The sequence below is a fragment of the Xylocopa sonorina genome, chromosome 3 (genome assembly GCF_050948175.1).
Source record: "Xylocopa sonorina isolate GNS202 chromosome 3, iyXylSono1_principal, whole genome shotgun sequence".
Classification (NCBI taxonomy): Eukaryota; Metazoa; Arthropoda; class Insecta; order Hymenoptera; family Apidae; genus Xylocopa; species Xylocopa sonorina.
The window spans coordinates 2,399,947-2,426,746 of NC_135195.1; the positions used below are offsets into that span (position 1 = coordinate 2,399,947).

Genomic DNA, 26,800 nt, shown 5'->3' on the forward strand with positions numbered 1-26,800 from the left:
TTAATTGTACACACTTAAGAAAATGCTTTCAGTGGAGCATTATGAAATGAATATGAATCGCCATTGAAAGTTTCCACAAAGAATGGAAGGACAGACACAAAGGGCGGTACTAAAAATTTCGGAAAATCATGATTAATGTATCTCCATTGTATGCAAACAAACGCTTGCTTTTTTATCATTCATAGAAAGAAACTTTCAAATTTTTGCTGCTTCGACCAATGGATGACGCGACAAGATGAAAAATTGCCATGATATACATTTTTCTTTAGTTGTCTGGTTTGGTAAAAATAAATCTTTCAAAGTATTGTACAATTTCGCATAATTACCGTACGATCTACATTGTCATTCAACACAATCAGAATTATTTTTTGACAGTGTTACAAACGTGAATACGATTCAAATTTGTAACAAACCTACATTAAAATCTGCATTAAATCGCAATTGTTCGAATTTTTTGAATCGTTGTGATCGTAATTAATTTTTTCATACGCGAGAAAAAAATGTCTTCAATTTGCACGGCACTAAGACAATATCGCAAGAATTTTTTGTAAATGTTTAAATATTACTGCTCGAGTACTACGAGGAAGCAATTAATAATGGTGTTTACAGTTTGATTAGAAGTTATGTGTACATGCTTCAATAAGGCTAACGAGGAGTGCTTATCAAAATGATATCTTAGATATCGATTAAATATTACAATAAAACGAACATTTTATTACAGTTAATCTAACTGATTTTGGTGGGCTTTATATGTACGACGCCATTAAGGGTATATTCCGAGGAAGTGGTTGTCAAGGTGGTACAGCGCGTATTCCACGTACAATGGAATATATTGTTCCCTAATATTATTGTGTACAATGCATTCCATTGTGGATAATTAGATTGATGAATATGCAGCATGTATGTATGTATGTATGCTCGTATGTACATATAATATATATATGTATTTGTATACTGTGTAATTAGCGGAACAATACAATTGTTTTGTTATTAATATTCTAAAATGTGCGTTGATACAGATATCGTGGAAATGAAAACAATTGCGATTCGCTATTGTAGGTTCCAATACTCTGATGGTTGACTAGCGCATCCGGTGTGCGGCTTGGTAGGGTGTCAGCCAGCTAAATGCGCGGGGGCCTACAGAAATCGATCTCTTTCGGGGCTGTTGGGTGCGTGGGTGCCCCAATGTCGCAGACGTGGAACTCTGGTTTACTTAGACAAATATTACTTACTATTTTACTGCTGTCTTGTAATTTACATGTGTATGCATCTCTTGTGCGTATGTATTTGAAGGTGTCGTGTGATTTGGGTATGCTCTTTGAGGATGGCTTCAATCTTTATTCGTCATTGCTGTCGTTGCTATAAATCAAAGCAGTCAACTTTTTATTTTCCGATTAACGTCCGATTAATCAGAGGGCGTGTTTGATAATAGTTGTAATAGATATCTTGGGAACATAATTATTTAATCGTAAAATATGGACGTAACTAATTTGGTTCAAGTGACATATCGAGAATTGCTTTAATAGAGATTGATTTAAATACAAGAAAATACCATTTTTCATGTTTTGTACCTGTTTCAGTTCGCATAGAAGTTCAATGGAATAAAAAGTATTCACTATCAATTTGAAAGATGGAAATATCTATCATTATTCTGTGCTATTTCGGGGTATTTTTATTCAAGCATTTTTATTCATCTAACTAGGAAGTTGTTTTTATTCGAGAAAAAAATTCTTTACAAAATTTGATGCTTAACCTTTCGCAGCTAAAAACCTGGCTGTTTTTACTTCCACGTTACGCGTATTACGTTCATACTTGTTCATCATTTTTTGCATTTTAAACGAGAATGCAATTACTTCGTTATGAATAAAATTGTAGAATCTAAAGACACCTGTTCATGTATAAAAGAACAATATTATTCTTATCGGTGTTTTTATAAACATTTTTACATGTATCACGACAACGATCTTTCTGTTATGCTAACTGACGCTTTCGTAGAGCGAACCAGTAGCCGTGGTTCAATTTAAAAATTCTGTTTAACTGTGTACATGAAATTCTCGTTGGCTTCTCTTTTTAAACAAGCTTCCAAGGAACTTTTTGAATTATGAAAAAAAGGTGGAGCGAACGCGATGATTATTTCTACGTTCATGGTCCTCGACAAGATGCTTTACGTATGCATTCCGAGCAAAGCGGATATGGTTTATATTATATTATTACGTTGAAAGGTCGCAAGCTTTTCGATACATATATTAAACATAAATTTTACAACAACAACTTTACATGCTCGTAAGCAAAGCTTATTGATTTTTATTGTTTTTTTGTAATGGTAATTTATTTAATAAATATTAGAGTGGATTTTAGAAGTAGAAATTAAAATACTGAGTAATAGTAAAGCGCTTGAAAATATTTAAAATAACGAGGAACGTTGAGGTATTTAAATTCATTACATTCGGAGCGAGAAATGGACGCAGCGTATACGTGGTAGCTAATTCGACGTAAAATTACATTTCACCGGCGAATTTTTCCATTAGTTGACGAGATTACAACCGGTGCCGATGGAAACCCGCGGATACGAGTTGCTTAGTAATCCTACTCTTATAATGTATCGATTGCCATTCAGGCTTGCGTTACAGCCATCGAAAGGTTGTTCGGATCCTTTAGTCAGACGTCATTTATCGATCGAAGTCGTTCTATCATTTTAAGCTGATAAGCTTTATAGGGTGCGGAGATCGTGAAATTGGACCGGGTAAATGAAGTTTTATCACGATGCAGTTAATAATCCCAGTGAGAAGTTTTAGATGCATGGTAACAGAAAAATATGACAGGCAAGCTGATCAAATTTCCATATTTCCATATTGTGAGAATATGGAATCTATACATTCTTCATAAAACATAGATTACGTGATTATCACAGTACGCATTCTGGCTTCAAAGTAATCACATCACGTATTTACGTTTTAACTTCTTTCAATGCATGTTGATCTTCCACTACTCGTTTTTCCTTTCGGCTCTTTGACCAAAGGATTTTGTCCCTTCTGTTTTAAGGATAATTATTAAAATTAAAACAAAACGGCGTCGTCGTCTCTAAGAGGTCGATATGGAAACTCTAAATCAAAATTCACACCTAGAAATAATTTCAACTAAAGTTTAACACTCCACAATATTATACATTAATTAAGTTTGCATAAAAGGATTCACAGTAAAGAAGTCATATAAATTCCTACATTTTTAACGCAATTAATAATTTTACAAATAATCATCCAGAGTAAATATATATAGTTCAATGGAAACTTAGATGTGTGTATATATATTATATATATACAACGAATAAAGTACAGTCTACTAACAATCGTAGTAGCATCGAGTCATTCACCCGTCACCAGCTGAAAGGTCGACAGCAACCTTCAGACACGTAATATCGTTTCCCACAAGTACTCATTTCTGGCGCCTCAGTTTCCCCACAACAGAATCTCTGACCTGTCCCTAACATCTCCGCGTCTAAGCCGCGATTCTGCCATTTTGGTAGCCTTACCGATGAGGGATTCACTGGCAGGCCCAGGACGAAACGTTCTTTCACTCTCTTCCTTCTATCCCTTCTTTACACATATACGTCTTCTCGTGTGTATAGAGATTGTTACACGTGTGTGCGATCATTTGCCAACCCGTGTAACTGCTAAGGGGTACGCCGTACGCATTTCGGTCGCCATTTCTTTCCTTCTCGAGGGTGGCAAAGGAAATTTATCGTCGGCTAAAAAGAGTTGCGAGATGTCTTAAGGATTCCTTAGGGACCCATCGCGCATTTACCTAACATTAGGGAAGTATTATATTTCCGATTTCGTGGTCAGAAATATAATCCAAAAATCGACAGGAGTTATTTTTCATACTTATGCTTGATCCAACGGTTAGAAAAAGCTATTTATTGATGAAAATATGAACAGATATCAATATTGTCTTATATTGTATTTTCTTAAATTTATGATTTTAGGATATTTATATTTTCGATTTTATATATCGAAATACTTTCGTTTCTGAACTTGTTTGCACAGATATTTTATTTGTGTATAGTACCAAATATATTCTCCATATAATGGTGACATGTAATTTCATTTATCGTTATATTTTATATTGAAATCGTGCAGTTTAAAAAAAGAATATTTCGTGGATTCATATATATATATATATGTAGAATTCAAACGCGAATGGGGGAATAGAATTTATAAAAAGATAATTAGTTTATTAGGAATTACATACACAAGTATGAACATAGAAACCTTCGGTGGCACGTGTCCTAAATGTAAAATCAATTTAGTTGATTAATGTAAGTTCCACACACAACTGTATCAGACTCCTTGTTCCTGTTACATTATATTATACTTCATATCTTTCAACTTCATCTGATTTGCATATCTCTATAACAACGAACATTTCTATACAATCTCTCGGCAAGGCGTAGCACAGTAAGAGAGGCAATTCTTTCCAGCAGTATTCCGAATATCGTAAAAAATCTCTGGTAAACGCGTTTTTCTCAAAATTCTATTATAATATATGCAAATCAACGTACTTAGCCTGTCGTAAAACCAGGTCAATATAAAAGATTTTCTGATTACGCTCGACTTCCATCTCGTTAAAGAAGTTCTTCAGTAAACATGGCTTGCCATCGTTCAACATTTCTACGCGTCTACCAAAACACAGCGTAGTATCCGTTAATAATTTCTATCTCCGTCTACATTCCACTTTGCTGTTTCATTCGAATAAATATAATCCACCATAGATTAGATGGGAACTGGATGGTAATACTTGCGCAATTTTCAGAGTGCACGGAGTCTTATTTCAAGACACAAGCGCACGTATCACGGTGCGCGGTTTGTTGAAGGTAACGCGTTGCACGGTTAAAATGTCGAAACGATGCTGCATAAATTATGGAGATACGAAAAGGAGCCGTGGCGGAATAATTTAGCAACGATTTTCTGATTTATTTCAGCGCCGTTTGAATAACTCCTGCCGCCCCGTTGCGTTCGCTCGCACGCTCCTGGTTAAATTATTCCCGTCCCCGGTAACTTTTGTGCAACTTCTGCATCTCGTTCCCGAACTACCGTTGGATTAGCCAACTTAATATATATGTACACGTGTCTTCGAATTCCGTGCCACGGTGCTGCTTCATTCGGTCCCCTCAGCGCTTTATTCCTTCGCTGGAAATAATTCCAAGACGCTGATCGCGATTTACTCGGTGGGTTTTTATGTCTTCTCCTTTTTTGCTGTCAAGTTTCATTTAGTTTCGATATGATTGAACAAATTTCCTAGCCATTTCGCTTTATTTTGTAGGATATTTTATTCATTAAGGCAATCGCAAGATTTTATAAATCGTTGGATAGTTCTTTACAACTGAGATATTACTCTAAAAACGGATATGATGAACAACTGACTCGTTTTAAAACATTCACGCACAAGACTCATTTATCCCGCACACTCGCTTTCCCTCGCAATCTACAATATTCCACGCCTTAATTATTGATTAACTTTTAATGAAGATAATTTCATTATCCTGCAATTTTTCCTCAATTTTTACCCTTTCCATGTCCTCAGAGCTATTTTACTTTCGTCTCACAAGGTGTTAGGTTATTGGACATTCAAATTTCCCGTTAAATGATTTATGGTATAAGTATACTTACTCTACACAAACATCGTAGGAATAACAAAGATTTGAAATGATGTAAGAAAGAAAGTAACGTTTGTGAACGGTAATCATTCTCTTTTTTTTCTACAGCTGGCGGTTTTCGATGTAGATACGCACGTGTGTGTGTGTGTCATTGCAGAAGCGAATCCTCTTAACAGGCAAGATTGCGAGCAAAAGTTAAGGGAGGAAGTTTCGGGAGAACTTTTAACGAAAGTTCAGCGAAAGAGTTTGCAAAGAGTTTAGCGAACGGCGCGCAGAGGGTTGTTTGCATCCGGTTCCGGTGGTAGTTTTGTGCAAAAGGTTCCCGATCGTTCGAACGCGGAGTTATTCGCGCGAGGAATTTTCTCGGGGAATCGTTTAACATTTAACGCACGATACTTTGCGTATTCTATGGTTTCTAATAATTTATCATTTCCATTTGTTCAGTTCAACAATTCAGCAACAATGCGATATGCTTTGCGTACGAAAACGTGCAGTCGGCCATCCGAATCGATGAGTACGAATGCGTCGTATGCAGATCGCGATTGACGATGCGCTTTGAACATCCGTGCTGCACGCAGTGTAATTCGAAATTCTGTTTTATGTATTATTGGGATTGTCCCTCAGGATTCTCGTCTGTAAAATTATAGGCGTGCCACGTCAGTAAGTATACACGTGTCATTGGTTTCACTGTTACATGTTTTTGTAGCTCTAGTTGTTGCTCGTCGAAGAAATATTTTCGAACTCTGCTTGTTGTAAATTTCTAGTGAATATAGCTGGTTATAAATTTGTTACTGTCCAGGATAAAATTTTTGAAGTTCACGTGAAACGCTTCTTTTTTTGTACGTTTGGTAATAGAAAGTTTATTTTGAATTTAATATTTCATGAATGGCTTTGTGGTTCGTGAATGAATGAATACAATCAACAATCCGCAAAGAAATATACGTATTATTTTAAAACAATTTGTAAAAATGAAAAAAAACAAAGTTAATTAAAATCCTTTATTTGTTTTGTTATTTGGGTAATATTTTATGTTACACGAAATGGTTTTATTAAAATTGCTAGAATGAAAGGAAAATAGAGAAACCTTTTTCTCTCAAGTATTGATTTTCTGCAATATGCATGTACTAAAAAAATTTCCAATTTGATTTAACGGTAGAAAAAGGATCCCGACTTTAAATGTCTTTTATTTAATTAACTGTATAATACTGTTGAGAGTCTTTTGTTATAATACAATAGAGGTGAATACAATTGTAGAATATTACAATTACAGTCCATCAAATAATCACCAAGATACAATATACGAAAGCTGGTATTGTTAATGGATTGCAAACCGTATAATCCAACGAGGCTGACTGGCTGTATATTTAGTTAAAACATGTAATAAATGTTTCAGTATTATTTCAAAACTTTTCGATCATTTGTTATTTAATAAAATAGGCAGCCGCAAATATTAATAATAGAAGGGTTTCACAATATTGAAATTAAGGATAAGTAAATTTATATTAAACAGATTCTCAGAAACGAATAATTTGAGATTATTATCACGTGGTCTAGAAATTAGAAGGCAGTAGCTTGCTTAACTTATTTTAAACTAGTTCAATTCGTTCTTGATATATCATTTTCATTTTCTAAAACATAAAAATGTCTAGAAATTTAATAATTTATTTCCTTTGAACATAAATCTTTCTCAATGTATAAAAATTCAATTCATCCAAAAGTAGCAATTAAATTATCGAACATACATTACATCTTACAATTCTGTTCATATTAATCATTTAACATTTTCAGAAACATCAGAATCATCATTATTCCTTCGAAACAATCGCCATTCCATCGGAATATCAATTATAACGATCCACCTTGACCTCATCAGGTGATCGATTTACTCAAACTAACCAATTTCCTGTATTTCCTAATTATCCATTATGTTATACCAATGGTCAATCAGAATCGTACGCGCGATAACTTACCACTGTCTCGATCCATCCATCTCGAATCGTCTGCACCGAAACATTTCACCCGTTCAATTTCTGCAAACGCCCGCAAAAGCAAATTTCAGTTCGGCCGCGAGCAACGTGAAATCCCAAAGACCAGGAGAACGTTCCGTTTCACGTGTACGATTTGCAGCCCGGCTGGTACAGGTGAAACGAAAACATTTCCCGTGATACGTAAACCGTGCGCGGTTAGAAGCGCCAAGAGCGAAGAACCGTCCTCCATTCGGGGTTGCGGTGGGTGGCGCAACTACGGGGTGCCCAAGAGCCACAGTTGGTTGCGGACTGTCGTCCCGAGCGCATTACGCGTTTTCGATCAGTGCCACGCTTCCTCGTGCGTCATCTTCGCGACACGGATACGCGATCGAGACACCCCTCTGTGCTTCCGTTCAACTGCGGCCGTGAGAACACGTGTGCACAGTGCTGATCGCTTCTAAACGGGAACGCACCTCTCTCCTCCTCTTCTGACCGTTCCGTGCGATGAATTAGTGACAGGTGAACGGATGTCCTCGATCTCTCCGTTGTGAAAACGATTCGCGATCGATCATTGGTGACACGTACCAGCGACGTTGCGATCGTTAAGGGTGCAGATATATTTCCAAGTTCAAGTGTACGCGAATTGGATAATGATCGTAAATGTCGCATTGGATGCAGTTACGATCGCGATCGAGAGGTCAAGCGTAACTTCACCAGAAATCGTGTGAATCCGTTTCGAGGTTGGTTCACGAGAGGTCGACAAGGACAACCTGAAGTCACGTTGGCCAGGATTGCCTAGGACCGCTTAAAATCGATCGCCACGCGTCGAAAGCGAGGGACAAAGAGGAGAATCGCGGCCGATCTCTACATTCAGACGGCGGACCCGTGAATCGCGCGCCGCGACGAAATAGCCGAGCGTTAAATGTCAGAGGAGACGCGCGCCCGGCTGGGTTTTCGATTAAAATTGAATCGCGTCCCGGGATAACGACCGTGGCGCAGGTTCGAAGCTCCGCGGAACGTAATCCACGCCGCAGCAACGCGGCAAGATAAACGCCACGGTGGTCCCGCTGGTTGCCTTATTAAATCGCCGGTGTACATAGCCTCCCGTGGGAATCGATTCGAGCACCGTGGACCGACAGTTTACTCGCTCTGGTCGTGGTGAATAATGCGGCGGACCGGAAGTCTCGCGTGGCTCGACGAAATTTTATTCACGTGGATCTGTCGAGAAACGTCTGGAATGGCTGCTGGTAGATTCTGAGACAGCCATTCGCACCTGAGACCCGAGGACGCGACAGACGGGTGGATACATCTGGTTCTCCTCTTCGATTTCTTTTCATTTGAAGTATAGTGGAATTATAGTGGATCGCACGGAGGGAATGGCGGAGAAGGATTGGTACGCGGAGCATTGAAACGAAGCGAGGATCGCGTTTGAGAAAGTCGACGGGGCATGTGAACTCGGGGGGTGGTCACGAGACCGCGAAATGTCAGAAGGGAGATCCGTTCGCCTGGGACACTTTGCTGTCCAATGATCCCCTTAGACGCTCGTTTCGCTTCCTCGATGAGAGCAAGATTGATCGAAGCAGACGTTTCGTTCGAAAAGGCGAGAGGATTCCCGAGACACTTTTCCGTCCTCAGGCTGCCGTCAAGAGCTTCGAATTAACACGTTCTCGCGGCAAATGAAAATACTCGTCGATTTCCAAAGTTCCATATTTTGTTCCAACGGAACAGGTTTCGAGTAATTGGAGACGAAAAATTGATAATCTTAACGCGTGGTTTTGGAACGGATAAGAGTCGGCTGTTTTGGCACGGACCTGTTTCGAGGATAAGCGAGTGTGGAAATCGCGCGGAAACCCTGGGGACTAGTCGGTCTCTGCGAGCATCGAGGCATCGACTGGTGGCTGTCCAATGCCGCGTCGTCCCGCGACGATCGACAGGAGGATCCGGGGCTCGTCGGGAATGTCAATCTCGTCGACGAGGCTGTTGAGGGAAGGCGAGAGGTATATTCCCTTTAAAAGAGTCTCGAGATGAACTATCGCTTCGTGCACGTGATTCCTCTCGACATTTCCCGTGCGATCGAATTTAATATGGCGGAGAGAGAAAGAGAGAAGAAAATAGAGACGTAGACGAGTTGTTCCGCGTTAAAAATCACCGATCGAATCATCTTCCTTCAGCGAATAGCTTTTACTTGGATAACACGCGAAGAGTTCTTCCTTAAATTGGTGAGTTGTGGGATCGTGTGCATCCATTGGAAGGGTGCAGAGTCTGTGATTGTTCGCGCGGACGTTGACGAATTCTTATTCGACGTGTCGTGGAAGTGCGACTTAGTTGAGCGCAAGAAAGTATGATAACAGATCCTCGGCGTGGCATTGATCCGGACGACGAGGGTGCTGGAATACCAAAGGCATAGCGGAGAGACAGCCTCGCGAGACAAAGGAAGCCCGGTAACGAGTGAGACTTGCTGCTTCCGCGGAGAGAAAGGCCGCGGAAAAAGAGGAAAACAAATAAGGATAGCGAGGAGTTGTCTCGTTCCGGCTGCGGTAACGGATGAGAGAGCGTACCAGAACGAACTTTCGAGATCGCTGGGGAAGAGGCGCGTGTGACGTACGTTCAAATTTTTCCGTAGAAAATTCGACGAAGGCGGTTGTGAAATTGCAATTGTAACGCGTACCCGTCGCGTGAGATCGGTCTTTCCCTTTGGTGTAACAAGTGTTTATAGCGGGGATCGAGTGGGTCCATTTTTATCTCGTTGGACATCTACAGATGCGAGGAAACGAATCCGACTTGAAACTGTTTTGTCAAATTTCCCCCTACAGTGCCGCCGCTTCGGATCAGAGGGATTTAATAGTAATTTGAAATTTTTGTAAACGTGTTACAGTAGAGTTTTCCAAGTTTTCAGTGCGAACATGTGAAATAATCGAAGATAAACGTAAATTAAAAAGCAATCGCCTATCGATATAACGAGTTACGCATCAAAGATCTATATTACACGAATTTCTCTAATTTGATATTGAATCGTACAAATAACAAACTTCCTAAAACTATACAGGGTACCCATTGATCAACTCTGGATCGTCTTCGAATCGTTGATTAAACCGTAACAATAGTCTTCATTGTTCGAATAGCGTCTAAATACGACTAAATACGACGTTCATCGAGTCGTCATCGAAGGTACAATAAAAAAACTCCACCACTTTTCAATCAACCTTCGCTAAATCGCAATTAAACGGTAAAATCCAACAGAAACCCGTTCCCAATTTCGCGTCTCGCCCCCTTCCTTCGTTGATCCAATATAAAATATTAAATCGACAAAGTGTACCGAAGCAATAAAACGTCTCAAGTATCGTAGTTAGTGGCCTCGATCGAGTGAAACAAGTGTGTCCCGTGGAATTCGTTTGAAAAAGGAAAAAAAGAAACTAGATCGGAAAGTAGAGCGTGGATCGTGCAGTGAGAGCAGAGCAGAGACGATCATGAACAGAAGGGAGTATCGGGTGAACGAGAGCTCGTGCCCCAAGAGAGCCCCGGGATGCTGCAGGCTGTTATGCTAGGTAGCGGTCCAGGCCGAGGGAGACACGAATGGTATCCGGGATTTTATCTGCAACGTCGACGACTTGGATGCAGGATGAATCGCGGGGAGCAAGAGACCTTATTCAGGCAGAGCAGGCAGCTGACGAGGATCGTGCCGTCCCACGAGGACCTGGTCCTCAGCGTGCTTAAGTCGCCGATCAGCCAGCACCAACAGCACCAACGGCAGCAGTGCCACCCAGCGCATTACTCCCACGAGTATCATGTTGGCTGCCAGGCTCATCAGAACCATAAGAAGTGCACGCATTCAGGTACAGCCTCGAGTTAACGTCGTCTCGTTCGGACGGAAGTCGCGCGATTTTCGGCTGCTCGTCGAAGTTGCTCGCGTTTTGATAGGCTCGACGGCTGGATTAAAGTCAGAGGCGTGGGCGAGCGGTGGTGTTTTCGTGTATTTTTGCTTGTCGAGGTTCTCGGTGGTACGCGAACTTCGTTGCTCTGGTTCTACCGGTCTCAATGGTACTAATTGTACTGCGGTAGTTTTAGAATTTTCATCGTTTCTCGGTGAACGATCGCAATATTGCACGTTCGAATTAGTTAGTTTAATGCCGGGTATACAAGCGAACAGCCTGTGGATATTGTTGGCGAACAGTGCCCACGAGTACTTAGTTCGTGACACGTTTTCTGATCACCAAATTCCTGACTGCACGTTACGCGAACAGTTAACAAATGGTGCATGAACAAACTTCAATTTCTGAGTTATCGTAGCACCGATTGTACTACGACGTGCACATGAGATGACTTCCGTGTTCGCTGTTCGAAGGGTGTAAAGGTCGTCAGTTTTCATCCCTCGATGACTCGCGCGACCTCGCGCGACCTCGCGCTCTTGAAATGCTCGGTGGCAAAAAAATGCGCAAGGAAGCTCGACTGTTCGACGCGCGTGTCTGCGTCCCCCTTTTCTTCTTTCGTCTGAATAGGGCGCTGCCGCGTCAAAAAATTCGTTCTCTGGAAACGAGCCTTAATGGGTCGGTACGATGAATGGGTTCGTGAAAAAGGCTAAGGGTTTTAATTGCGTTTGGATAGAAATCTGATCTGTTTAGAAAGAGTTTAAGATTTTTGATGATACTCAAACTGCAATTCGTTAGAGTGGGTACTCGTATCGGCAATCCTCCCTGCAGAAGGGACGATTTCTATAGCCGGAAATGTCCTGCTTGAGTGTTCGTCCTAATATAGCGGGAAAAAGCGGCCGCAGTTTTATTCGATCGCAATTCGGTAACTGGAGTAATCTTCTACGGATGAGTATTAATATTGCCAGCGATATTTTCGCGAACAGAGAATTGCTAGGATTATGTTAAAGGTGTATTTAATCATTTGTAAGATTAGGGATTTCCTTTTTGCATTTCTGTTGTATGTCATAATTGGAAGATTGAATGGAGATAGTTTTTTGAAATATTTAAAATAATTAATCTCATATGTTTTCGTCGTGTGTATATATATATATCACTATAACTGTCCTTGTAGCATAAAATTTTTCAATATTTTTTATCGTTCGCGCGATAAACAATTCTCTTGTGTGTTCCTAAAAAGTAGTTCTTGTCTACTCGACAATGGCTCGTGATATGAATTTTTTTTCGAGAGATGATAAAAAAAGTAAAGTTGCGAAATGTAACATTAGAAATGCAAGGAATTTTAGCCTTGAAAAATAGGACAGGAACGACAAAAACAGGGACATTCTATTTCTATAATTTTATCTTGAAAATAGATTTGAAACACCAAAGGAATCAGAAGTGATTACCGTCCGACCTAATTTCTTTATCACAATTTTCGTGTCGCGCTGGCTATACGTATCGCCTGGATAAATAACGGAAGATTTTCAATGAATAGCCCTGACGGAATTTGTGCTATCTGAATTTCCATGATCCTCTTATTCTGTTCCTTTAATACCCTATTACGCGAGTGTTGTTACTACTGCATAATAAAATGTGTTTCTCCATTGAAACGAAAACAATTCCACGTGCACTTCGATCCGAACATAAATAAGTACGATGATATGAGGTGTACGAGTAATACGAATTTAATAATTATTATTCTGAGTGCGAATCGTAGATATTTAAATGTCGAATATTATCGACAAAGTTTTCATTCGCGTAAGAATTGAAGAGCTCGGTGAAAACGGAGACGTGCGTTCCGATAATATAATTTTGCGGAAGAATAAGCATTGAAAGCAAAATTAAATTACCCAGAAATTAATATCATCCGACGTTCCTTATAATATGTCAGAGAAAAGGATTTAAAATTAATTAAAATTGTTTAAAATTAAAAATGAATGCTTAATATTAATTAAAATTATTTAAAATTTTATGTTCCAAGAGGAAATTAAAACTATTGGATCTTGTTTAAAATAAAAATTATTTCATTCCAAGTACTTTGGAAAGTTTACAGATCAATGCTTGATTTAATTGCTACTGTATTGCTACATTAACATTATTGTTTTATTATAAGGACCTACCCTAACTCGATATGAGAATGGGGAGCCTGATTCTGAGGTCAGCACAGTAATAAAATTTTAATTGTTACGAGCATTTTATTACAGTATTCGACTGAATTTTCAGACTGGTACCATATTGAAATTATTGTCTTGTTACGAGCACTCTAAAGTTATATAGTGGATTCCAGTGGCGGACTTAATCTTTAATCCGGCGCCATGTTAAAGTTATTGTTTCGTTGCAAGCGCTCTAAAGTTGGCTAACCATAATAGTCGACTGAATATCCTTAGTCTTGCATCGCATTAAATTTATTATTTTCTTAAAAACACCTTGAATCCAGTTCAAAATCTCATTAACCCTCGAATTACCAACACTCGACAACCTTCACGTAGTCTTCTAAAGGGTAATTTTTGATTTTATGCATCGTATACGTATGCAATTCTCTATTTATAATAATAATTAAAAAGAAAATGAAATTAAGCAATAAAAAATTGGCTGTACATCGTTTTTGAGGAGTCGAAAGAGTAAACGACAAAGCACAAGTAAAATAGAAGCAATGTATCGAAAAGGGGATTTTATTCTCCAGAATAAACGTAGGACGCAGTGTATTTTAAATACATATAGCACACGACTTTAAGAATTATCGTATTTGAATTTGTATCTGTTGTTACTATCGAGGTGTATAGAGTATATCGAGGTAGCTACATTTCTATACACCGTCTATAGACACTTGTTTTATCAAAGAAAAGATTGGGTCAAGATAGACCCCGGCACGGTCGTCAGAGGGTTAATTTGCGGTTTGTCCGCGTGGACGGCAAGATACCAACTTCGTTTCCATTAGGTATTCACTTCCTTTCAACGTGCGGCGATTTTAAGGTATCGCTGCTAAGAAAGGAGTTCACGGTGCAGTGCTGTATAGAAATCGTGTCGTAGATGTAAAGTTGTATAAATACCTTCTCGTATACAACAATATTAATAAATATGCTAACAATCGTCGCGTACGAATTTCCGTGATATTAACTGTGTCGTTGGAGCGAGTGAAGTTCGAGTACACGGTTGAAAAATGAAATGCTTCTATCTGGTCAGTTTAGAGCGGAGATCGCGACGACGAACTTGTACCTTTCTCGAACGAACTACGTCAATGCAGTTTGACCGACTTCGAGGACTCGTTCCGTGGAAAACTTGTCGAAACTATTTTTGCTTAACGTTCATTAGGTAGTCTTTAACCTTACACATCGATATTACGAGGTGCATGTAGAAAATTACATTGGTAATTCAATTAACTTGCCGACAAGCACAGTTTTTTCTTCTTGAAAAGAAGAATTAAATCGGTTTTTGTATTATTCCTACATAGGGGACTGTTTTATAATTGTTTGCATTAAATCAGTACGATTATGGCGAATGTGGAGAATACTTGTGTATGTATGGAATTTATAGAATTTAAATGTAGTAAATTAAATTTATAATAGGTACATGTGTGTATTTTTATTTATTTTTCCAAATTATGATTTTCAACTATTCTGAAATTATTGGGGTTTTTGATTCGTCAACTGTATATAGATGCCAGGTCTACCTATTAGTCAAAGTTAAAATAATTTGTAATTCGTAGGGGAGAATTAGCCTATGAAAATTAGCTAAACACAAACATATATAAGCAACAACTTTTTTTTCTTGCCATTTATTTATCTTTCTTCGTTCTCAAGTGACAGTCCTGAGAATTTAAGAGTTAAATAATTTTTGTCTTACGATCGAAATATAAAAGGTTGCTAATAGAACATCTTTGTTAAATCGTTAACAAGTTTTTCAATCCAATAACTTGATTTGTGTCGAGAAGTGAATCGAAACAAATCGAATGTTTGTACATAGCCTTCGCCCAGAATCATTTATCAACACCGCTACTTTCTTCACCCTCGTTCTTCATCGCAGCCCTTTGTTTCTCGATGCGAGCAACCGATCCGCTTAACTTCCTCGTTCACGATACTAATCGAGAGCTTTTTACTCGATGGTTTCGTAAAAGCGATTCCATCGTTGGTTCCACCTTTCTCGCACTTGTATTTCTCGCCATCGTTAACTTCTCGACGAGGAACGAAAAAGAGGAATTGAAATATCAGGGGGCACGTGCGAAAGTAATTTTCGATTTCTATTTTGCGCTATGGTAGCTGGAGATTTTTAGCTTTCCACTGTGTATCGTGTACGATCCTCTAATCTTCTTTTAAAATCGAACTGATTCACTGTGATGAATAATGAATGTGTTCTACTTCCTTCCTTCTATTTTTATATCTTTTTAAAGACCAGAGTTTATACATATGCGTAATATTTTAAAAAAATTGAAATGCAAGTAAATCAGTTGTACTACAATTATTACGTTAATACTGACTGTATTTTTTATTGCAATTTTCTTGTAAATGAAATATAGGGGTGCGAGAAAATTCCGGTCCATTTTCAAGAGAAATTCAAAAGAAATTCAGTCTTTTGTACAATCTACGTTTCCCATTATTTTATCGTTAACAAAGATAACTCGTTTCTCAATTCTATTACGAATTATGCCGTTTCCTCGGCGCGTCTGCATCGAATAATACAAAGGTCACGTTTAAAGGACAAAAATATTAATATGTACCAGCAATTTCTTCGCCTGAACCTACGTTCCTCTCAAACAACGCAGCAATTTCATCCAGAATCTCTTATTCATCTAACTGTACAGAAGTCAATTGTCTTCGCCTCGCTCTTTACCCTGTCTGACGGTAATTTCCTAAATTTTTAACGATCAATGAAGGATCTTCAACTCCCGAGAGGCTTCAACTCCTTCCGCGAGAACAGGAACTCTTGTTAGCCGGTTCCTTTGAGCCTGGCAATAATATTCCATTCTCGAGCTGAAGCATAAGTGTATGTAATATCGTTAAGGGAAAAGGGCAGAGGAATCCGTGTTTTCTTTCGTTTCTCTCGTTTTCATTCGACCAGCCGAGCGACGATCGTCGATCTTCGACGCGGCGATTCGTCACGGGAGAGTTCTCGCTGAAACAATTCTGCTAATAGAATCTCACCAGAGTTATATTTATTCGCAATCGATACGCCCGCAATCGTGCTTTCCCGCCACGCGATTCACCTCGTCATTCCACGGAATGTCTCCCATTTTCTGTCTGATTGGATCATTAACCCGTTCCGCGTCTTTTCTCTCTCTCTTTTTTTTTGGTTGTTTATAATCTCATTCACTTTTTGTCTGATCGCACAAAAAATGGTTGGTTATTATGCCTTTTGGTATAATTTTTCTTTGTTCGTCGTAGAGCAAAATTGATAAAGTGGTTTATGGTTGGCTAAAGGCTTCTCTTTTTAAGTTCAAGGTTTGGAATTATGTGATAGATTGATCGGTAACAATTGAAGCGTGAAATGGCAATCTATCAGTGTAACTTTATACACCGTTATAAATAATCTACTAGTTTTTAACCGTTGGCTAATATAATTAACGTTTTAGTAGAACATTTATTAGACTATAGTCTGCATTTGCATACAGTTTAGTCTCGAAAGTTGACGTTACCTCTAACGGGATAACTCGCGAACATTGCGTCGCTTGTGTAACATTTTTTTAACCTACATTGTAATAATATTTGTGAAACGCGACGAACGACACGTCTTCTATTTCTGGATGAGTCTTCGGTGTCTTTTATTAGGATTTCAAGTCTATTTGCTAAACATCCCGTCGTTAATGGAGAAAAGTCGCGAATCGGGAGGTAAATAAACCTAAACCTTCCCTATTTTTATGCAGACTATGACGAACGTGCATTCGTCGTCCATTTGAATGAAACTTTTGGGTGTCGAATGTAAGAAACGATCGATGCGATTTAGAACGGATCCACTCTCATTAGAACTTGACACGACGATTAATGACAGCCGTTGAATCGGTCGCTCGAGATCGTCTTCTGTCGATAGAGATCGACCGCTTTCTAGTTATTGTTGCACTAAATGGACCTTGACTTTCCACACGTATACAGAGACACGCTCGTTACTTGTTCATCGTTGTATGCATAGAATAAAATAAAGTAGGACAGGAATGGTTATTTTTATGACGAAAAGATCGATGTGTTAAATATAACACGTTGATAGTGTTGCAGTGTTCGTTTCGTGTTTCGGTACTAAACAATATTTATGGTCACAAACTGCTTTTTCGAAATTTTATCAAAACGTAACGTTCATTATAGACACGTGTACAGAGTCTGTCACCATTGAAACGCGAACACGATCGATTATCAAAGTGTGTCTTTAACTTTTAGAGTTGTGATTTTTTTTTAACAAAAGGGTTTTTGATATTATCGTGCAACGCGGATGGTAATCGTTAAAAATACAATATTATTCGTGGACACGGTTTACTGTTCTAGTAATCGTTGGTGAAAAGTTTAATTTATTAAGATTAAAAAGTATATGTTAGCTAACAACGAACTGTATAGAAAAATGCAATTCTTCTAATGACTCTTGACAACGCAACAACACATATTTGACTTTCTTTTACACTGTCCTCTGCTAAGGAAAAACTTTTATAAGGAATAAATTTTCTTCTCAACACGTTCGTGTTTGGCAATAGTTTTGACTCGGGGGTCGTTTTACCCCTTTTACTACGATTCCATTCATTAGTATAAATTTTACCATAAAAATCAGTAAACTCAAATTATATAAAAAAGTGGAAGTTTTATGCGATTCATTTATCGTGCTAATTTCATATCATCCATAACTGCAAACACATTTCATTTTAAAATTAGTTCAATGAGACAAACGTACGTTATCACATTTTTCTGTAATTTTTTTTTAAATCAGAAATAAGATTGTCTTGGCGGGTTACAGAAAACTTTTAGCGGATCGTAGGTGGTCCGCTATTTTCCCACCCCTGATCTATGTGGGTATCCACAAATTTGTTTCATTAAACACGCAGTCTGATATATATTTACTTTTTTTACTTTTAAAACTATGATACTATGCACTTTAAATGAAGACGAAGAATTTTCCGGCTGTAAGCGACTTATAAAAATCTCAAATAAATTACACATTTTAATTTAACATTTGTAATTGGTATCACAACATAAAAAAAAGAAGAATTAAAGTCCCATGAAAATTTGATTACACCTAATCGCGGTCTAATCAGTCTGACGTTCGTAAAAATTCAATTTAATCCTTTCACTCCAAACATATCGGACGTTTTTCACTGTGCTTGTCTGCCATTGATTCTGAAAAATGAAATTATTTGTATGGGCATTCGCCCGTGAAATTGGGTTAACGCATTTTTAACGAGACTTTCGTTTTCCGGCGAATTTCAGGACTGGTAAAACGTTCGTTGGAGACGTATGTTGAATTCGTTTTGCGATAACAGGAATTTATGCGAAAAATGGAGGGACGTTCCATTAATTTTAATTACGAGCAGAGTATTGATATTATCCAATATCGAACTTCGAATTTCAGGGGTTGAAGTAATTGAACGCTTTTATTTTATTTTCTCAGGCTTCACATGTTATCTACGCATGTTTGTATGTAGATTGCTTCTTCTCTACATTCGTGATTAACGTTTGTTATTTCAATATTTTCTTCTCTAATGTGAATTAGAATATTTCATTTTTAAATGGACTCAATATTAGAATGCTTATTTAATGTCACTGAATAGTGACAGTTTTTTTCACAGTGAGTGTTTAAGCTACACTCACTTCCAATCGTCTTAAAAAATTTATTTCACAATCCATTACGGAATAATAATGGTTGCGTTCCACATTCAACGACTAAACATAAATTAATTTTGAGCTAGCTAAAAATTGCGCGCAAACCTATCTAAACTAAATTACTAAAAACAAATTTAAAGCGTAGAATAGACTTTTCGTGCACGAAGCTCCGTTTCTGAGAAAAAATTGTTCGAACATGTACAAGTACACGTTGCATCCCCTGTGTTGCCTTGCAGGTAGCTTAGTTAGAGGATGGTTTAATGATTTAGGTTCTGTTGAGTGTCGAAGTATAAAGAGCTTTCGAATAAGTAGAATATATCTCTTGTTCTTTAGTATATGTAAATTTCTTCATTTATATACAAAGTAGTGGAATAGCCGCGCACCAATTAGCTTCTTCCTTGGTACTTAGAGCGAAGGTAGTCGCTACGTCTTGTCTTGAAGTTAACCCATTCACTGCCAGGCAAATTTAGCGCATTTTGCCCTGGGAACCAAGATTTTATTTGAAGTTTATGCTTGTTCCAGTGACGAATTGCAATCGATCTAAATTTGTTACGCAAGATACGAGGTGTTTCGCAGTTGACAGTGAATGGGTTAAGCGATCTATGATGGTACTTAAGTGGATGGTATCTAAAGTGGTTTTATGTCTATGATTTTATAGTGTTTAATGTTAAAAAGAATTTTAATTTATTGATTGAAAGATATAAGTAATAATGAATTACGTATGTACAAAAGCGTAATTCCCCTACGATTTTTCTTCTATTTTCTTCTCAATATTGTCCTTCAGGCAGGAAGAATTTCTTATAGCTGAGAAACAGTGGCGTGCAATGAAATTTGCTGATGAGGGAGCTATGTTTCCATGAAAATTATAAACCAAAAATGACAAGAATAAACAGTTTATTTATTTCGATTCTAAAATAGATACAACGTAAATATTCTAACAAGAATAATTGCACGATACGTATTTATTATTTATATTTTAGAAAATGTAAGGAGCTAGGGAAGGGCTAGTTTCAAAAGTTCGATGGAGTGGCGAACGGTCGAAAAGGGATGAGTAATATTTTGGGTAAATGGCTGTTTGAAACGAATCCTTATTTATTTAAAAAAATTAACTATGTTTCATGAGATAATGAGTTGGCATCCAATAAGACTACTTTTGTCTTTCGACTTATTTTCGCAGAGACATCCAGTTTCCTTGTACAACGACGACAGGATCGCTCGCGCACAGTTCTAACAAAGATCGCGCCTTTGCAGGTGCCAATTGAATCTTTGAAAACTCTCTTAATCGCAGTTCGCTCTCGAAACGCGGGATCAATGAAAATTTCGGAAGTTAACAGGTACAGGCCACAGCCAACGTGGGATCGTTCGATAATAGCTGGGATAATGTCAGGTGAACGAACACGCGCAGGCGAACCAGAGTTTCGATGCTCGGAACGGCGCCTATAATGCGCGGCATTGTTCGAGGATATAATATAGATCAGAATGCAATTATTATATTATCGATTCCTCAAGCAGGGACGTCATTGATCTTTGTGGCCCGTGTCTGTAATCTGTTCTGGTCTGGGTACCGAGTCAGAGCCATGAGAACGCGCAGATGAATGCATTAATATTTACGGCTGACTTGTCAACGGCTCTCTTATACCGTTCCTCGATATCGTTTTGCGTTCTTGCGGTAACAAGTGGATCGTTGGCTCTTCGCTTAAAAAAAATAAATTATCTGCTACATTACTCGTGGTGTAATGAAATTTTTAGTGAACATTGTCGCGTGCTGCAAAATTTTAGATGTTACGTTAGAAGATTCATTTTTACATAAATGATTCTATTTCTTCTGGAGTGATTTTGAGAGACCCAAATGAAGTTAGCTATGGTTGACGCAACGATACGATAGTACAGTAAACTTCCGTATAATGCGAGTTCCTATAACGCTAAAAAGATATTACAACATTTGTTTTCATATAATGCGATTTCTCGTACAAAGCGTTAAATAACAAGAATTAAGCATTGTATTCTTTTCTTCATGATTTTTTCATTATTTCTTCTGTTGTGTAATAGCTCGTTTTTTGTTCATATTTCATTATGCAAGAAATATGTAAGTATAACGCGAATCCATATTGATCGGTAACTGCTCGTAACGTGTATATTAGTAAAAGGCAAATTGTATTGCGTCACGATGACTAGATGAAACTACTTAAGGGTTGAAAACACATCCACGTGTACTATGACGAGTACTATGCTCGCTAAACTTGCAAAGAACAGCCTTTATCACATCCATCTTTACATTTCGAGACGTAAAAGGTAGAACGTCTTAACATCACACTTACTCCAAATTATGAGATTCTATTTTACACGAAAGAGTAAATCTTTAAAACACTTATTTTCGAAACTTCCCTAAATCTGTATCATCGTACGCGGTGCAAAACGAGACGCTATATTGTTTCAACGACAAAGGCTGAAGCATAATTGCTAATAAAACATAAAACATACATTTTATAGAATATTCGTATCGAGAAACATTTTGATCGAAGTTCGTGTTCGCTGGCTTGCAAGACACGCTCGATAGAGAAACGAGAGTAGTAAACGCTTGAAGTAGTCAGACATCCCCAAAGATTTGTAGTTGGTACACAAGGTAAAGGTATAATACAATTGGGACACTCGACAAAGCTCGAGAAGAAGATCGATCCGTTTTCTCTCTACTTCTTTTACTTTCGTCCAACCTCTTCGAGCCCGTTTTTCTTCAGAAACAGCGAATTCGCTTCGATCGAATTCGATCGAGGCAAAGTGGTTGCCGATGAATATCTCGCGGCTCGCTATAGCCGCTCGAACTTCCGATTCTTCGTTCGTTAATGTCCCGGGGAAATTGCACGTAATCGTTCGAATTTATCTGCACTCGGTATGGAGGAACGGTGGAAGTAGCGGGTGATGAGCGTGCAGATAATTCCGAGTAATTTATCCGCGTGGCGTGTACCGGTATCTGCCCTCCGCGCGCGTATTTTCGTTTCCATCGTTCGTCGAAGCGCCGGGAGTTCCCACTGACCCAGAAGATCCTCGAGGAAAGCGACGATCTCTATCGAAGGTTCTGCGATGTCCAAGCGAACCGTGTTTCAATCATAAGGATCTCGTATAAGTTTACTTTTTTTTTTTTAAGTGGAATTTAACAAATTTACGAGAAGAATAAATATTGTATCAACGGCGTAATTAGTAACAATTTAAAAGCTCGAAACAACCGAAAAGTTTCTTATCTCGTTAACATTTCACGCGGAAACTTGAGTCGATGCGTGTACGAAGCGTTTCGGACGTAAATCGTGAGAGATTTTTTTAAGGACGATCAGAAGCGAATTGGAAATAGGAATTTTTTAGGTTCTTGCTTAGTTAGTTAATCATAGAATTTTATAAAGTATGTAACAATTGTTAGAAGTGCCATTGTCTATTTGATTTTTCGAAATTTTATAGTCTCAATAAATTTTAATATATTCATATATATTTGATACTATTTTAGTTTCACTGTTGCAAGGATACGAATTACACATTTAATTTTGTTTAAAGTCATTTCTATACCACGCTTCTTGCTATTAGCTATGTATTCCTACTTAATTGTCACGTTCGCCAAGAAGAGATGCAAAGTTTCAGAGGAGCAGACTCGTCCGTATTCATTAAAAACGAATCGAGCATGGTAGAAGCTGCGAAACTCATTTCTGCGACAGATCTTCGTCGCAGCTCAGAATGGAACTTGTAAGATTAAAGACTAAATCGATTTGACGAAGTCGCGAAGCGAGCTTAAGTACCATTGACGTGCAACTCCAACTGCTAGACGCAGTTTTTGGTGGTACACTTAGAGTCGTTGGCCTGGATTACGTAGACCTCGAAATAGAAACTGCGAGCACGGTAATAATTAATATTCTGACAGCTCTATTTGATATTACGTTTCCCTCGACGAAAAGAGAGAAATGCAGCTGTGGGCATTCAACGTTCTCAGCTATGCGCGCAAGAAGAGGGCACGTGTGGATAATATGAAGGATATTTCGTTTCGTCGTTATTCGTTTACGAAGCATTCCTCGTTCTGCGGAAATATCCAATTAGAAAATGGTAAACTGCGGTAAAACGGCGAATCTAGCTAGTTTTTCGTGCTATAACGCCATCTAACTAAAGTTACCGTTGAACATGGTAATAATGGCATCAAATTAAGTAGTCGGTATTTAAATCTACTTTTGGGCTGTATTTAAATCACTTTTTGGTCAGTATTTTGATACCAAAAAAGTCAGTATAAAAATACTAAACGGTTAGTACATAAAAAGTACATAAAATGGTCAATGTAAATAAAAAGCTATCAGTTTAGATTAGATTAGTTAGTTAAATTAATAAACGGATAATATAAAGTAGAAAAATGACGGTATTGAACATATTTCATCAGAGATTTGAAGCGAAGTGCTTTAGTGTGCTGTAGAATGGAAGAGGAAAGAAGGAAGGAAAAGAGAGGGGAAGAACGTTTCGTCCTGGGCCTGCTAGGCCCTGCCTTAGACGCTAGGATGTTAGTACTATCGAGAAACTGTAAATGGTGCTGTCCCTCTGGTGGCGAGTGTCGGAAGGCCGCCACAGACTCATTATAAGTAAAAAAATAATTACATTTAGAAATGTCTTTATACGTAAAGTAAATGTATAGTTTTATTTTTTATATATTAAATCAAATTATGACTAATTATAATTAGGTTAGGTTATTTTTCATTTCATTTCATTTCATTACATAATAAAAAAAATATATATGTAATGCATAATTGTAAAGTGCAGTACTGACCGACCATTCATATTAAAATACTGACCAATAAGATACAAGCCATAATTAATTTAGTTTAAAACTTCTACTGCATTGAATCTGACAATGTCACTTGTGTAAGTATCCCAGATCATTATCATATATTATGTATTATTTACTTTAACGCTACTAGGTACAAGTCGTAACCAACTTTTATTAGTCAACCAGATATTTCATAATGCTATCCAAATAACTATAATTTTAATTAATAATATGTAACAATTATAAAACGAAATGTGTTTTTTTAAAATGAAAGCTAAATGAATATGTCATGCATAGCTTTTCATGATTAAATCGTATCAGAAGGGGTTAATCTATGGACAGTCGACGACTCTGAATACACGCTCGATTCGTGCATGGACTATGACATCGTTTTGCTTTCTCTCCATTTTTTATTAAATTGCGTACGGTCAGGTATACTCGGTAGAAAATAAAATGTTACAAAGTTAACTTCGAATGCAGATATAAGTAACATATTTTACATGTTTGTGATATGTTTTCAAATGTCCTGTGCAAAATGGTACAAACAGCTTGAAGACGCGAGATTTACTGAAAAAATTGTTACATGCATGTATAAATTGAACGTTGGTTGAAGATGTTCAAATTATTATATTTAGTGATAAAATAATAGCATTAGTTTAATTTTATTAAAAATATAATTATTAAATATAATTTATTTAAATATTGGTAATTGAATGTCAGAAATTCGTTTGTGTAACGTGTATACTGAACAATTTTGAATATTTACATTTCTCATTGTAAACTATGCTATCGTATTGTCTATTTTTTCGCGTACCCCATTCTAATACGAACTGTTCAACTACTCATTTTCTCAATCAGCGTTATCAAACCGATCGGTAAGGACATACGCATATTGTCATATTTGTTTATGGTTGCCGTTGTATCCATCGTAATTGTAAATAGCGAATAAATCTTTTTACGTACCAGCGCGTCATCCACGAAAATGGCCAATAACCTATTTTTTTCGATGTCGATACGTGGTCGATCTATCAATCTTTGACCTTTTGCCAACCTCGTCCGTCAACATTCGCGGATTTTACCCCAATAAATTGTTCACGGTACTGCCATCACCATCAAAACCTCGCCCGGAGCGTTTATTCTTTATGTAAAAGCCACCATGTTTGAATTTCAAAAGCTCGACTCTCCAAATACACAGCAAACTTCTCTTTCTGTGTAAATAATAATTAATTAAGTCACCGTATTGTTAAGTACATTAACGTTTGATCATGGTGCTGCAAACAGAAAAAATTGGAACAGATTCTCTATTGTTTTTGATACACGAATCGAATGAAATTCTGCGTAATTATTTTTCGATTTAACACTTGTGCAAGTTCAATAGAGAGATTTATTGGGTTCTGGCTGAACAGAGAATATAATTTTATTAGCTGAACAGAGAACGTAACATTGTTGGGTTTCCACTGCACAAAGTCAAAGGAATCAAGTACAATACATTTAAAACACCAAAGGATGGTTTTATCCAAAAGGTACGTCGTTTTTAGTCCAGCGTAAAGTGATAAATTCGAGTTCTGGTTTTTCGCGCTTATTTAAGGAATTTCGAAGGACCTGGGGAATGAATAGTTTGGTATTAAAGATTAATGGTATCTAATGGTATTTAAGGAATTTGTAAAGACCTGGAGATTGGATAGTTTCAAAAGTTCGAGGGAATGGCGAAGGGTCAAAGATGAGACACAGGTTAAAAGTGAGACAAGAGATGAATAGTTGGGGTAAATGACTGCTTGAAATAGCAAGCTGTGGTTCCAACAATATTTATATCTAGTTAATATCGCAATTTGTAATATATTTATTATCAAAATCATTAAAAAACAATCCAATAATTAGTTTAAAGAGATGATACGAATGTTGCGCGTTCGTATAAGTTCAGCTGAATGAAAGTGTGCAAAGTTTTGAAGCTTTAACTTTGATCTTCATTCCTTTGGTGTATTTTTGCTAAATTGACTTTTTTAACTGACTGGTCGTCGTTCCTCAGCAGACGGCGTTTTCACAGCTGTTTGGGATCCTTTGATTAGCTAAACCAGATGTAAATGAAAGAATGTTTTTAATTGACTTTTAACTCATTGACATCATGCGTTTCTTACTGTCGAGGTAGACATTGACATTTCTGAAACACAGACAGATTTAATTTCTTTCGTATTAGTCTTGAAACATTTACTGACGACCTTAATAGCACACGCAGACACCATAAACCGGAAGTTTCTAATGCTCTACAGTCCGTAGCCGAACGAGAGATTGTCCAGAATCCAGATTAAAAGTAAAAATGTCCTGGAATTTCACAGGAAGCTATCGACCAATACCACTTGCACTTCCAAATAGTTCTTCCTGTTGACCATGACTTTGCGTCCATAATTTCTTAGTGTGGACCCATTTGGGAAGGAATTTTAGTGAACTATTCTTATTAGATTTTAAATGTATCATTGCTAAGTGGTTTACATCGATTTAAAAAAAATCAAACCATCTGTTTTAATATAATATAAATCAAATTGGTTGAAATTGAAATCATTAAGATTTTGTAAAACGAAAATTACCTGCTTAATTTATAGTCATCAAAAGCGTTATTTCTTAAACAATGTCAAAAATTCTAATTGGGTTGATAAATTGTACGCCTTTTGAGACATAAAAACATTTTACTACCATTTTAT

General features: G+C 37.6%; 2 protein-coding genes across 3 annotated transcripts in view; one reads left to right on the forward strand and one right to left on the reverse strand.

The window, feature by feature from the left end:
* Positions 1-26,800, reverse strand: part of LOC143422490 (regulator of microtubule dynamics protein 1) — a 297,728-nt gene that overhangs the window by 121,995 nt on the left and 148,933 nt on the right. The gene's annotated exons all lie outside the window — the stretch shown is intronic.
* The window catches only part of LOC143422475 (potassium voltage-gated channel subfamily KQT member 1-like), a 75,698-nt gene continuing 60,039 nt past the window's right edge, over positions 11,142-26,800 (forward strand). For both annotated transcript variants that reach the window (XM_076893140.1, XM_076893141.1), the window contains exon 1: positions 11,142-11,453. In XM_076893140.1, coding sequence (XP_076749255.1) covers positions 11,144-11,453 — 310 coding nt within the window. In that variant the 5' untranslated portion in view covers positions 11,142-11,143. The remainder of the gene's footprint in view (positions 11,454-26,800) is intronic.